At 27.8% G+C, this 15,521-nt stretch overlaps 1 protein-coding gene across 2 annotated transcripts in view; it reads left to right on the top strand.

The window, feature by feature from the left end:
* The window catches only part of LOC132926601 (pseudouridylate synthase RPUSD2-like), a 422,441-nt gene extending 408,175 nt beyond the window's left edge, over positions 1 to 14,266 (top strand). For both annotated transcript variants that reach the window (XM_060990971.1, XM_060990972.1), the window contains 6 exons: positions 489 to 576; positions 919 to 1,139; positions 2,370 to 2,566; positions 3,402 to 3,617; positions 7,498 to 7,748; positions 12,797 to 14,266. In XM_060990971.1, coding sequence (XP_060846954.1) covers positions 489 to 576; positions 919 to 1,139; positions 2,370 to 2,566; positions 3,402 to 3,617; positions 7,498 to 7,748; positions 12,797 to 12,865 — 1,042 coding nt within the window. In that variant the 3' untranslated portion in view covers positions 12,866 to 14,266. The remainder of the gene's footprint in view (positions 1 to 488; positions 577 to 918; positions 1,140 to 2,369; positions 2,567 to 3,401; positions 3,618 to 7,497; positions 7,749 to 12,796) is intronic.
* The last annotated feature ends 1,255 nt before the right edge of the window (positions 14,267 to 15,521 follow it).

Here is a 15,521-nt window from a genome sequence, read left to right as displayed (position 1 = left end):
TAATCAAATTATATTATCATATTTTTAGCATACATTTTTAAATTGTACATAAATACATACAAAATACATTTTAATGATCCGAGTGATGTATATAATGCGTAATTAATGTTAGTTTCGCTCTGCGTTGGTATTTTAGTCCCTATAATATGCTACTATTGTGGAAACTTCGGGTTATACAATCCTTGATTAGCTGTTCAAAATGTGTATACGCAATTTGGTCGGCGACGGTGTGATGGATATAGGTAAGATCCACTCAGCATGAACTGTTTGTCGGCCATTTCTCAGTGAATTATGACGATATCATAACATATGGTTGTCTGGTGGTTAACCATCAATATGACGATAGCCCGGTTAGGTACCTTTATGACACTGACACCGTTGGATTTTCGCGTTAAGCGTATTTTACACGACTGTGGAAAGAATTTAAACAAATGATATGCTTACACGCTCGCATATATATGTGTGTTTGATGTATATTTATGTTACAGACATGAAGTGCCGGTGACCAACGATCCAATCACAATCGTGCACATGGACGACGATATCGTGGTAGTCAACAAACCCGCGAGCATTCCGGTAACTTGATTTGTATAATATATTATTAAATCACCAGAACCACCTCATCGCTTTAAAACTACGGTGATAATCACTATGCCCGTGACCAACTAGGCGATGATGAAAAAACCAACATTTTTACTGTGTACCTACCTAATGTTAATATTTTTTTCCTAATTAAGTTTAAGCTTTTGGAATTAAATATATTATTATATATCATCATCTACCTGCTAATCAGTAACTAACTCAAGTCCACCGCAGTTTCTGTAAACTTTACTATATGATATTATATTATATTATAACCGCTGAATCGCGTAATATATTATTATGATAACTATATTATTGTCACACGTCGTCCTGCAGGTTCATCCGTGCGGTCGTTATCGGCACAATACGGTGGTGTTCGTGTTGGCCAAGGAACACAATCTGAGAAACCTCAGGACCATACACCGTCTGGACCGGTTGACCAGCGGTCTGTTGATGTTCGGCCGGACGCCCCGGTACGCCCGCATCATGGAGGCACAGATCCGCAACAGACAGGTGAACAAACAGTACGTGTGCCGGGTCGAAGGGAGATTTCCTGAGTGAGTATACGTTATTGTTATTATGTTAAAAAAATATAAAAACGCAGTTGTGAAATGTGCCAGCCGGCTACCGCTGACATAAAATATTGAACTACGCATGGGGGAGACTGGCTTAATACGATACGCGTTGACGTTTTCATGGTAAATATTCTAATTAATAATAATAATCATCGATCAAAAAACGCTCATATCGTGTTGACTCTGTGACACGGTAACGAATGCTGACCAAAACATACCGTTGTGTAAATCAATATAAATATACATTATATTGTATATATTCATGATAATATGATAAATAATAATATTATGTGATGATCAAAAAATTGTTTTGTGTAATTTAGATTTATTTTCTTAAAAATTATTATAAAATGCGTCTCAACGAACTGTGCTATAAAGAAAAATCATTATATTCTTTGTTTTTAATAGAAAAAGTAGGTTATCATTCGACTCCAGATATTAGCATATTATATGTAATAAAGAACATTTTCAAGGATTTTTGATGAAAAAAAAGACACATATTTTAAAATTTATAATGCTTTGAAAAATATTAATAAGGCGTGACTGTATTTTTAAAAATAATTACGACTTATTTATAAGTTTCAGTATAACTATTAAGTTTTAATTTAGTTTATTTTTCACGGAAAATTATCAGTACTAAAGTGAGTTAATGTCTGAGTCATTTGGACTCTACTTATTAAACAACATTACTCAGGTTTTAAGTTTGTGAACATAAAAAAAGGATTATAGGTAATTCATAATATTACATACAAAACAATATTATTAGTATATATTTAAGCATTTTAAAATTGTGATTTATAAATATATATGATTATTTAAGTAAATTTTGATGTATTTTCGAGATAAAATTACCTAAAAGTGTTTAAAAAAAAATTATAGAATTAAATACAACTTTTTTTTAAAGTGCCTGCATATGTTTTAAATTAAAAGTTAACTTGTACATAGCTGAAATTTCTAGGAATAAATTGGTAAAATTATCTTTAAAACGTAAAATTTAAAAACGGGTAGGTATATAATATCATATTATAAAACTATAGTGTCCTTCACTCATCGCACTCGTGTACACGATTATAGGCATTTTTTTTGTGATCTATTATTATTATAAACAGGTCAGCTCCAATGATATTATATATCCCGCAGCATATTGCTAGAGGCAACGCAGCTTAGTAATATATTTTTATATAATATTACCCGTCTCTTTATGTAATTTAGACAAACGATTGAGTGCAATCATCCCATCGAAGTGGTCAGTTACAAGATAGGCGTGTGCAAGGTATCCAACAAGGGTAAAAACTGTTCGACGACATTCCAATTGGTGGGCTACAACGAGAAGACCAACATCAGTGTGGTCTTGTGCTTCCCGCACTCGGGACGCATGCACCAGATCAGGGTACACCTTCAATACTTAGGTAAAACGATTGTGATTATTAACTTGAATGATACATACAGTAAACAATAATAAACTAATATCATCATATTTATACGAAACGCTATTTCCATCCGAATAGCCAGAGCAATACGTTCGAGTCGTTCTTCGGCACATAATGATACCACCGTGTCGTCACACCTTTTCATGGTATTAAGTTATAGACATGATAACCTATACATATAATATACAATATTATAATAGCCAGCATTATAACGCATTGTGAGATACATCTAATAATTTATTTTTGTATTATTATTAATAAAAATAGTATTTATTTTACAATACGTATACATTGTATAAAAAGTACAAGGCTTAATTGAAGAATTTCTATGCAAGACAGTGAGGCACTAAACTTCAAATTAATGTATTAATATTTTATAAAATAAATTACACTAACGTTAAATGTGGCCAATAGATTGGGATATTAGTACTCCCGTCTTAGCATTATTTTATACCAAAACCATCAATCATTTTTTTTATCATATCGATCAAACTATAATACAGGAATAACTTTTCTGAACACAAATCTGAATTCATCATAAATTATTCAACCCAAAATTTCTAATTTTCGAAATTTTAGCATTTTAGTTCCTCTAAATTTTATTACAACATTTATTGAATAAACAATTAACTAATGCATTTAAAAAGTCAGAAACTCTTTAAATTAAATAAATAGCTCAAATGATGCGTGATATTGATGGGTGTTGAACTTCCGTGTAACAAGGCTCGCACTCTTAAACTCCTAAAAAAACAGACCACTTGCAATTTATTATCTAAGTATTATATTGTGTATTTATACCTGTTATACGCTACAGGCTTTCCCGTGAAGAACGATCCACTATACAACCACGTAGTGTTCGGCCCAGAAAAAGGCCGCGGTGGCGTTATCGGCAAGTCGGACGAGCAACTGATTCACGATTTGATAAATATCCACAACGCCGAAAACTGGTTGGGCATGGATGGCGATTCGGAACTAATGCCGATATTGAAAGATGTAGACGTCGTTGATGAAGGAAAAAAATCACCCCCGGGTAAGCAGAGTATAATAATATACATAATATATAAATTGACAAACAAATATTTATAAAAAATATAGATACTTCATCAAAATTTAAAAAAAAGTTCATCCATTCATGAAAAACGTGCAATACGGGGTGATTCTTTTATCACGAAGCACTCATTATTTCAAAAAGTATTCATGTTTTTGAAAACATTTTTTTACATAGTTTCAAGCTATTAAAAAAACAACGTTTTTATTAAAACATTATATTTTTTTAAGTTTTTTACTTTTTTGAATGACATCACAGAGTTTTAATTTCATATTCTAAAGCAGAATAATTTTTTGAGTATTTTGATACATAAAAATCAAATTTAGGGCGAGTAGTTTATGAGTTGTAGTTAAGTTTAGACAAGCGGAGTAGTGGACAAACATTTTGCAGGGTAACCCCGTACTACTCCACACTGCGCATCAAAACTTTAAATACTTATAACTTATTGTTCAATTTTTATAGCTAAATATTGAACATTTAAGATAAAGTTCTTCATAAGAACCGTGTACTGAAACAAAAAAATTTAATAAATATATAAACATAATTTTTAAAAATTCTAAGTTTAAATTTGAACGAAATTACATAATATTTTACATATTATTTTATTATTATATTTTAAACTCACAATTATATTTTCAAATGCAACATTTTTTCAACCTACTATATTACTAATAGTAAAATAATTACTTTATCTAATATCAATATAAACAAACATAACATGATATATACTTATTGTGATATAAGCTAATATAGACTGTCTTCGCTCAGAATCGTTTTTCGTATATGATGGTATATCATTAAATTAAAATTTAATATCTCTATCACGGTGAAATCTACTTTACAGCAGAGCGGTACCCATTGCCCACCTTTTAGTATTTTATTTCAATAAATTCACTGAGAATTAAATTTTATGTGATTTTTCAACATGACATTCATTATGTGCCATCAACGGATAGTAATGTAAGGTCGTGGAATCTATTTTATACGCGATAATAGTTATAAAAATAATTTTTTTTTTAGTGTTTAACACGTACTTTGTAAAACCCTTTCATAAACTATTTGTTCGTCAACAAGTAGTCCTATTCATCACGGGCAGTTGTCGGTATTTTTTATTACTGTCACCCGGACGAATATATTGGCAAAGTTTTTTCAAACTATCATGCTCAGCCGTATTACTTTTTTTGGATAATTTCCAAGACTCGTGTGACCACAGAACCACGTATTTTAGTCGTTTCCATACAAAGAAAAAAATTAAAACCTTATTTCGCAATAACAAAAAAAGCAAAATCAAAAAGCGTATAATTTAACCAGAATTTTAATTTTAGTTTTTACAAATTATTTTGCTGATTAGATCTATAATATCATGTGTATAATGTTATTTAATTATGCAATTAAAAGAAGACTGTAGAAAATAACATTATTGACACGATTGCATTTTTTGCTTAGTACGTTTTCTAAAAACAGATACAAAAATATGTATAATATGATACAAGTAAAAAATTAAATACAAATATGATACCTTTTTCATATTATCCGTTTGTTAATTTTTATAATAATAATAATAATGATAATATCATACATATTATTGTACACGATGTAGTTGGATTAATTATAAAACGGCGCTTCATATAGGCAATATAGTAACGTCCACTAGGGTATTGACACAAAAGTATAAAAACAAAAATTCATTCAACTAGGTACTACATTATTAGTATTATAATATTAGGTATAGTATTTTACAAGATCATATATCACACTATATCCCCAAATCATAGTGATTTATTACATAACCTTAGCCATTATTAATATAAGTAGTATAAACCGTTTTATTTAATTTTCTTAAATTATTACAACAGAATAAAGAATCGATATACATTTTCAGACATAAGTCAGTTAATCAGTTTATTAAAAAATATATATAATTATCGAAGGGTAATATTTAATTGTGTTCAAGGCCATGTTAATATTTTTTCTATAATGTTTCTAGGAGTAGGTAAATCTTTACAATAAATATATTAATTTTGGATGTTGTATAATATATTTATCAAGCCTAAATCCTATTATGAATTAATAAATTAAATTTCTGAATACCCTTTTGGTTTACATTATAATCATTATATTTATACAGAGATGAACGTTTGCTTACCTAGTTATTATTTGTATTCAACGATGCCGACCAATGAGAGTGCCGCGTTGGTAATAAGTACAATCGTTTATGAAACCATCACTTATTGTAATTGCAATCAATTATTCGTCATACAATTTCAATACCACAAATTAAATATGTACCTTAATAAGACGAATATTTAGTTAACCTATTTAGATTTATTTGTATGTGTAAAACTGCATCACCGCGGCTAGACTGTTTACCTTATTAATTACCAACGCAGTTAACCGATTCGGAAATACTAAAATCATATTTTTTCAAACTATACGATAATTAATACGCGCATTCGTTGTTATGTACCTACTATAGAATATTTAATTGTATTATAAAACAAAACGTCACCACTACTAAAATTAAAAATGCATTATTCTACTATATTCATTAAATATAATATGTTGAATCTACAACCAAACAAAATATATATTATGTGGTTGATTAAAATCATTTCAGTGTTTAAAATTATACCGGAAAAATTCTTTAATTTAAAAACGGATATATAATAACACAATACACACAGTATATTTCATTATATCTCAGTCGTACTTTCGTATCTTTGTTTCTATTATTGCGATCGTTTAAATTGCCCAGGTTTATATCATATGAACGATGTCTCTTGAGAAAATGGCTTAGTGTGGTTTCATTATTATTACTATTTTGATTGAAAATCGTATTCTTATGTAAAATAATTACAGTTATTGTACGATCTACTCTAGTGTCTCATACATTTTAAATAACGGATAAATGTGTATTTTATCGTAAAATTAAAACATTTAATATTCAATAACTACACGAATATAAAAAATGTTAAAAATCATTTTTTTAATACATTTTTAAGCTTATAATTTATTTTATCTTTTTAATTAATCAATTTTATAACTTACAATATAGGTACTTTTATTATCATTATCAATAATTCATCAGACTTTATAAAAAATAAACTAATTCAATTTAAAACACAGATTAATATCTACGAAATATTAAAATAATATAATATTATATACGTACATTTAGAAAACATATCAATATTTGATAAAGATTATTCTTAATTTTTCAGTAAAAGCTGTATTGAATATGTGTGTATATATTTATATGTCATGTGTGTGTATAATAAATCTATGCTAGATGTAACTATAGTAGGCATTTCATCAAAACTGTAATAATGAGAAAGCTCACACAACAATATCATGGAATCTGTGGGATATAAGTGATCATTTTTTTGAACGAGAAAATGAGAAAATAAATAATAGAAGAAAACAATTTTGAGACAAATTGTTCTATTCCTTTTTTGATCGCGTATATATTACATATAATACAAGTTTCTATCCCCTAAAATTTTTCTCAATAATATCTATTTGCTGAATACAACTTAATGCACGGTAAATTACTTTTTAATCAATTATTTGATTAATAATGACAAATCGTATAAATAGTATTACCTACCTACTACAATTGGAAAGTACATATTTTATTTTACTGTATAATCAATATTTTTATCACATTTTTTTCTATAAAATCAGTAAATATCATCACTGAAACGCGTACAAAAATACTTTATACCTATAGGTAACAACATCAACAACAGTAATACCATTAGTAGCAATATGATTGTGAATAATTGCATAAAACACAATACCTACTAAACTGCGACAGTATTGATATTATATTATTATTATTATTATTATTATTATTTATAAGGTTTCAAGAAGAGCGAATCGATGGTGGAACAACAGCATCAGTTGCAGATAAAGGGCAGACAAGCCAATCAGCTACAGTTACAGTACGATAATGCACTAAACGTGTCCACGCAGACAGGACAAGACGTGCCGGACATGGATTTCGACGCGGAGAAGCTCACGCACGACCCTCACTGCTACGAGTGTCGGGTGAAATTCAGGGACCCGAAACCAAAAGACCTCATCATGTACTTGCACGCTTGGAAATACAGCGTAAGTATTTAATTCAACAATAATCTGTACGTAGGTATACCATTATTATTGTTGTATCGAATCAGTCGAATCGTCGTCGCGTAATGGAATTAGAAACCAAACGGTATTCGGTACGTGAGATGATTACGGAAATACGCGACAATAATAATATTTCGGTAGCCACCAAAATAGCATTGTATAATAGGTATAACAGAACGATTCCGTTCTCTTTAAATATTTATCCCCGAAATAAAATCGCATTGGTATTGCGTGATATTCTATGTTATAAATAATTATAAAAGTCGTTTTTGCTTAAATTATAAATGAATTAATGTCACGAGAAAAAAAATATTATTATGCAAGTACAGTTTAAATAAATTATTTTTGTGTATAGTTCTAATTGCTTAAATTTTAGAGTGCAGCTGCAATATTTATTAAAAAAATAATTGCTCAGTGTTCTTGTTTCTGCTCACTTGTTGAGGGGGTATGATTTCTTTGATTAGTTCATTCAAATTTTAACTAAATAATAATTAATCCTTAATACCGTGTTTAATTTACTTACTTTGTTAGCCTATGTATTCGAAAAATATAATATTTGAAAAATTATGAGAGTGCACTTACGAATAATTATTACGCATTGTATACGCATTTGTATCCGATGCTTTATAATACTGAAAATATAATTATCATTACTGCAGTCTTCAATCGCACTAAAAATAATAACAAATTATTTAATTATATTGCGAACTTACTTTAGTATGAGTTATATTTCTCACATTCGAGTCATTCGACATAATATTATTATAATTAAGTGTAAGTCGAAATACGACATTTGACTTACGTTAATGCTATTACACATAAAGGATAATACGGCGAAGGAGTCTTATATAGCACACTTGTATTTATAAATTTATAATACGAATATAATATAACGCCGTACAAACAAAGTAAAATAAAAAATCAAATAACAAATAATATCTTTCTATGCTTTAAAATAAAATTTGGTGGGTAGGTATATTATGTAGATGGTTTTAAAAATATTTCCCACGACACGGAAGCAATATCGAACATTTTACGAATCATTAAGTCATAACATATTTCTATTCAGTATTATTTACCTGTATATTATATTATTTTGCTTAATATCAAAACCCCCTCGACGCCACCAGCGAAAGGTATTTCCTTTCATCATAATACCTTGCACTTAAAAATGTTAGTAATCGCATTAAACTATATTAACAACTCTTTCGGCGTTACATTTTATGGTAATAAATTCTCGTTATTGTTGCGATATAAATTATATCTAATTCTAAATTATAAAATATGAAGTGTCATTAAAAATGTTTTGTGATGAATATTTATACTGTTAATCACATTAATGTCGATCATATTTTTCATAGTAATTGTAAACGCGGTCTTGAGTGCTTCTCATTACTTAATCTTATACTCGTATTTCCAATTTATTTTACCTTTAACCTTTCTGAAAAATTATTATTTTGCAAATTAAATAGTTGGACCGTTTTAAATTTTATTCTACACCGTAAATGTGCGCCCATATTTTTGATGAGTTAATTATGTGGTTATTTTATAATTTTTGAAAAGTATAATAGCGTATAATAAGTTACCTGACAACATAATTCAACATAAAAACGTGCGTTATAGTTTATTATGATTGCAAATAATAATTTAATAATAAACTATCGCTGAAAAGAATAGATTCATCAAAAATTTTTAATGCAATATTGTGTTTATTGAGTATGATAACATTGTAGGTACCATAATATACAATACGAACATAATAATACTGTATACTTATATAGACACGAAAAAACAATTCTCTACAGCAGCTTACAGACTAGAAACATAAACTGTAAAACCCCATTGAAGGATTTAGTTAAAAAAAAAAATAGCCTCGTTTTTTGAACGGATAGTAAATACTAAATAGTTACCTATAAAGTATATTAGTATATTACACCTATACTTATACAACGATAAAATTATGTCCCTGTAAATTGTATCTACTGTCGTTTGTAAACATAATATGAAATAGACGGTACACGTGATTACATACTTAAATACCATAATATTATAGGTTTCCCATATGTAGACTGACAAAGACAATTCGAATAAGCCAGTAGGTACGGTTAGTATTGGTTTTCGCAGTTTCCTCTTATCCCGCAGATATGGCATTTCGGTAACGGAAATCCGTTATTGTATACACTGTACGTATATTATGCACATTGCACACGTGTAAACGCATAGTATATTTTACTTCCGGATCCTTAGGTTCGCTCTGTACATCTGATCGGTTTCTTGCACATATCAAATACGACGACTGATGCAGTGCAAATTCAATAGTCACCCGATATTGCATTTACACTCGTACACTTTTTGCCCTACCCCGTCGCAATTCAAAATTTCATTTGCACACATCGCGACAACGGCAAACGTGTACAAACATGTCACGCGTGTAACCCAGTACCTATACATCATAACACTACATACATGACGTAGGTAGGTATATACTTGGAAACGATTCGTATAGAAAATTTACGATGCGTACATACGATACGTAAGCCCCGATTGTAATGTCATAACAGCGGGGGCTTGACGATTGAAGTGTTTCCATATATACGCGTATGTCGTATATAATACGCAGTCTTCAAAAAGTAATTTATTTTATGTTCCAGAAGATGTGCGCGAGAGGCGAATATTATTGGTTTTACAATGATGTGCTTTTTGTTTTAGAAAACGTTTTTCGGTCAATAAAATAAATAGGAATACCCGAATACCCTGCATTTACGCAACCCTCAGAAGCCTTCGCGTCAATTTCGTATCGCCAAAAACAATTTCGAGGGTAGGCTACAAAAATAACGACGAGAAACAACGATACGTACGTAGTGTAACACGCATCTATTATTTTTAAGGAAAAAGAAACAACTTCGTTTCGAATAAATTCACTGTACCTCAATACGATTACAATTATGATTTTAAACACCTGCATAGAATAAAACGAATTTAATTTAAAACCACGACAGCTGTACTTCATTAGTTTATGCTTGAATAACCTACTCAATTATCAATTCATGCCCTATCTGGCCCAAAGTGTGTTTAATAATAACTTATCGTCAAATAATATAAATTATTATTAACTCAAACTCGAAGGTATACCAACGCTTTAACAATAAAATAAAAACAATTTCTACGGTAAATTTACATTTTATTATTTTTATTTTACAAAGATAAAATTGTACTAATACAATTCAATTTTTAATAAAACTATGGCAAACAAATCATAAGTTTTACTATACAAAATGGTCGACGTTAAATGAAACGTTCAAACAGCAGCGTTCATTTTGTTAAACTTAAATTAACAAGTTTACATTTCCAATTTGTTTGGTCTAATCAGAGTAGTGCCCAAGGGATGGTTCTCTGATTGACGAAGCGCTGCAGTATTATACTATAGGTTCCTTAAATAATGTTTCTATATTATTTGGTGTCTATATAGATGAGTATAATATGTTGGTTTGTGTGCGTGTGCAGACTTTATACAGCCCGAATTAAATTCCAATTTTTTTATTTTATTTTAAATAATCGTATTCAATTATTTTTGAAAAAGCTTAAATTGTCTTTTTTATTTTAAAAGTTTGGGAATAAAATATTGTTAAACAAAATTTATAAGGACTATAAAAAATATTTTTCTCTATTATCTTAAAAAAAATCAAATCAAGTTGATTTTACAAGACAGAATCATTATTTCCATAGAGTGTATATTTATTACTTTATAAAGACAAAATTATATTAGCACCGGACACCTTAACAAAAGAAAATGTAATGGAAATAAATCGCTTCATTGTATACCTTCCGCTCACGAAAATATTCTACTTGTTGGGACTTATGCACATATATCTGTAACGTATAAGATAAGTATATAATTAACTCGATATGCTAATCGTCAATAGCTAATATTATAATAAATGATAATACATGATATATATTATGTAAGTATACTTACTGACGTATGCATTAGCAGCCAGCAGGTTATGATTATGACTTTATCGAGTTGTTCCGGGACGCATTATTAAAATGTACAAAATGATATCCCATCCTATTTCCTATTCATACAGATAGGTATGCGACGAATGACTGCAATAAAACCATATTATGCGATGTGTTTTAAAGCAATATTTTCATACCGACTTTTGTACTCGTTATGGAACATTATTATAAAGGTACCTACTTATTATATATCATACATTATTGTTTATTACGCTGAATAATATGCGCGACGCAATTTTATACAATGTTTTAAGGTATTTGAGTAATATCTATTGGTATTTAAATAACTTTCCTAGTGTTGGATCTTTTTTTTAATCATTTTTACTCGTGACATTTTAAATATCTACTGCAGTTTATTTAAATTCAATACTATTGATTGGAATATATTATATTTTTTAATTTAAGCACTGTAAAAATTGTAAAAAAAAAACCCCACTTCCTAAAAATTGACTATCGGCCAAAACGCCATTACGCAATACGTCGACACGTCATTAATGCGATAATCAGTAATAGGTACCTACTATATATTGTAAGGATTAAGATAAACATTATACCTAATTTAAAAAAATGAACACATCATTTTAATGAAATTCGATGATATATTCTCTAAAGTGTACCTAATAAATTTCATTAAAAAAAAAAACTGTTTATATATGGAAAACAATTATAGTAAATGGATTACCTATGGGATGCTTAGAAAAATAATTATGTAACTATTTTTATTTTTTATTTAATTGGTTTATTTAATTACTCTAAATTATTTGAGTAAATACCTTTATTACTCAAATAATATGTTGAGACTATAGAAAGTACTTGCGTATAATTTGAAATATATTTTTAAAGCATTGTTACAACATTGATTTTGTATTATTTTTATTACTTTTTTTACTATTTATACATGAATGTAAATTATCAAATATTATTCTACAACATTAACAAAACATTGCTTACTTATAAAAAAAATTTTTATCTGCGTAATATTTTACTCATATTCTTGTATATGTCCACAGGGGCCTGGATGGAGTTATGAAACGGACCTTCCAGTGTGGGCAAACGTCGAATGGATGGAGCCAGAATAAATATGAAATAATTATGGACCTATACAGCAACAGGGTGGGCCGAATGAGTCGATTGATCGAAAAAAATGTTATTGAAAACTGCTATTAAAACCATTTTTTTTTTTTGGTCAACTGACTATATTTATAATATAATATTGTGGCGGCCCCCCTTTGTATAATATTTAAGTATTTATAAATAATAATTAAAATAAAATAATTACTATTATTCTTTATCGTGGATTTCGTAGTACTCGGAAGTAATAATAAAAAATACAAATAAAACAATGAGTGCTCGCGGTTATTATTTAAATTTTTTTTTTTATTTTTAATTGTAAATAATAACTGTCGTCTTACAAGAAAATCTTTTTTCGATTTTCAATATAATTTTAAACAGTTATACGCTGTAGCTATATACGCGTCATACAATAATAATTATAAATATAATATTAATAAACTATACCAACACGATATCATAGCATAATAATTATGTACGATAATTATATACTTCATCAACGATTATTATACTTTATTTTACGACTGTGTGTCATGTTTTTGTGTATGCGTGTGCGTTTGTGTGTGTATTTAGCGCGAGTGTGATTTTTCACCAGCATTTGACTTTTAAAAAAAAAAAATCTACAATAACTAGAAATCAGACTCGGAATTTTTGTGAGTTTTTTAATATTATTCTTCGTCGTAATTTTAGTCTCTTCATTTTTTTTTCTTTAAAATACTCTATTAATTTTAAGATAAAAATATTATACTACTACAAATATTGTTTGTAAGCAAAAGAAAAAAAAACACTTCATATTACCAATAATAATTAAGTCATTTATTATAAAATATATAATTATACTATCTACTATCGTCTATCGGGCTCTGTAACCGTTGTATTCGCTAAGATATTATGTTTTTTTGTGATTAGTTTTGTGTTGGTAGTTATGGTTTTATTATTGTTAGAGCTTATGTATTATTATTATTATTATTATTATTATTATTATTGTTAGTCAAATATTATAGACACTTATTACACTAGCATATACCTATAGTAATGAATAATAATAATTATAATTTATAATTAATGTCATTCTTAATATTATTATCATTATGTTTATTATCATTATTATTATTATTATAATTATAATTATCATTATTATTATTAAGCATAACGGTTGGCCTACACCGAGCAATAGTGCAGTGTTGTCCACATAAGGTGAACCGAAACGCAGTTTTTTTCGTAGTCATTTCCATGTAACACTTATATATGTGTCGTACTTAATATCTCTCGGCTTGACCAACAGTCAGTGATTTCCATAATCCATAAGTAGGATTAGTATTTGTTTTTATTTCAAACTATTGTAGTTATTATTTGTATAGTGTGCTTAATAGAATATTAAACATTGAAAAAGAACAGTACCTATTGTATTTCTGTTTTGTTTTTTTTATTACCATATTATAAATAATAATATGTTATACGTATGTGTGTTTGTTGTGTGAGACACTGTTATACATTTATAAATACTACGCTTAGTATTTACACATTAAAAACAAAATTGTCTGAAAAACAATTTTATAAAAATAAAAAATTCTGGAAAAGCTTAAAAAAATGTATTACCGGAAAATAAATAAAATATTGAATGTATTATTAAAATAAATAGTAAATACGTTAATATTACCATATAAATATCGCCGTTAACCTTGAAACACGTGTATTTAACATCTTTACAAAAAAAATATATAGTGAGAACAACTTGATTAATTAAAACCCAGGGAAGTAGGTATTCAATCTCTATGATAAATATAAAAATACCAATAAGTTATTGTAACAGATGTATCAATTTTGAATGCAATGATACATTTTTTTATACGAAAATAGATTCTGACTTCCTGAGCAAAGACCGTCTATCGGTTTATATATTTATAAGAATATTATATTATATATTTATTTTTACATTAATATTAATAATATAATTTGTCTATAAGTAGTGAGGTACTCGTCTATTAAATTAATTTTTATTAAAAACCAAGCACTATCATAGTAAAATAGTTTAATAATTATTTGATAAAATATTACTAACTGTAATTAACTTATTAAATTAATAAAATAAATTATAAATCAAAACTCAAAACAGACGTTGTAACATAAGCCAATTTGAATAGAATAAGACATAATATATGCATAGCAAAATATGTTTAAATTAATCAAAAATATTTTAACATTGCATTATGTATAAAAAATAATGATTTACGCAGTAGCAAAATCTTCAAATCCCTACAAATATCTTTTGAATTACAAGAAAATAACTAAGTCATTTTTTTCTGCTTAAATACCTGATTTCGTCAAAATTGTAACTTAAAATGAGTAAAAAAGAATAAAAAAAAAGTATACCTACCAATTTATTTTCTATATTTTGAATTGCTATTAATAAGTACGACTGATGATAAATCTTGTTTTAAAAGTTTAAAACTAAAACTAAAAAAATCTTAAATTTAAAATGAACCTGAATACTTTAAAAGTAGTCTAAATAATTTTATAAATGACATTGTGAAAACATTGATAATTTCAATAATAATGGAAAGTTTTAAATTTCTAAGATTAATATTTTTTGAATAAAAACAAAATAAAATTGTTTAAGAATAAATCGTTATAAATTTATAATACATTTATATATTCAATGTC

This window comes from Rhopalosiphum padi, chromosome 3 (assembly GCF_020882245.1).
Source record: "Rhopalosiphum padi isolate XX-2018 chromosome 3, ASM2088224v1, whole genome shotgun sequence".
Lineage (NCBI taxonomy): Eukaryota > Metazoa > Arthropoda > Insecta > Hemiptera > Aphididae > Rhopalosiphum > Rhopalosiphum padi.
This window is presented reverse-complemented; position numbering and strand designations above follow the sequence as displayed.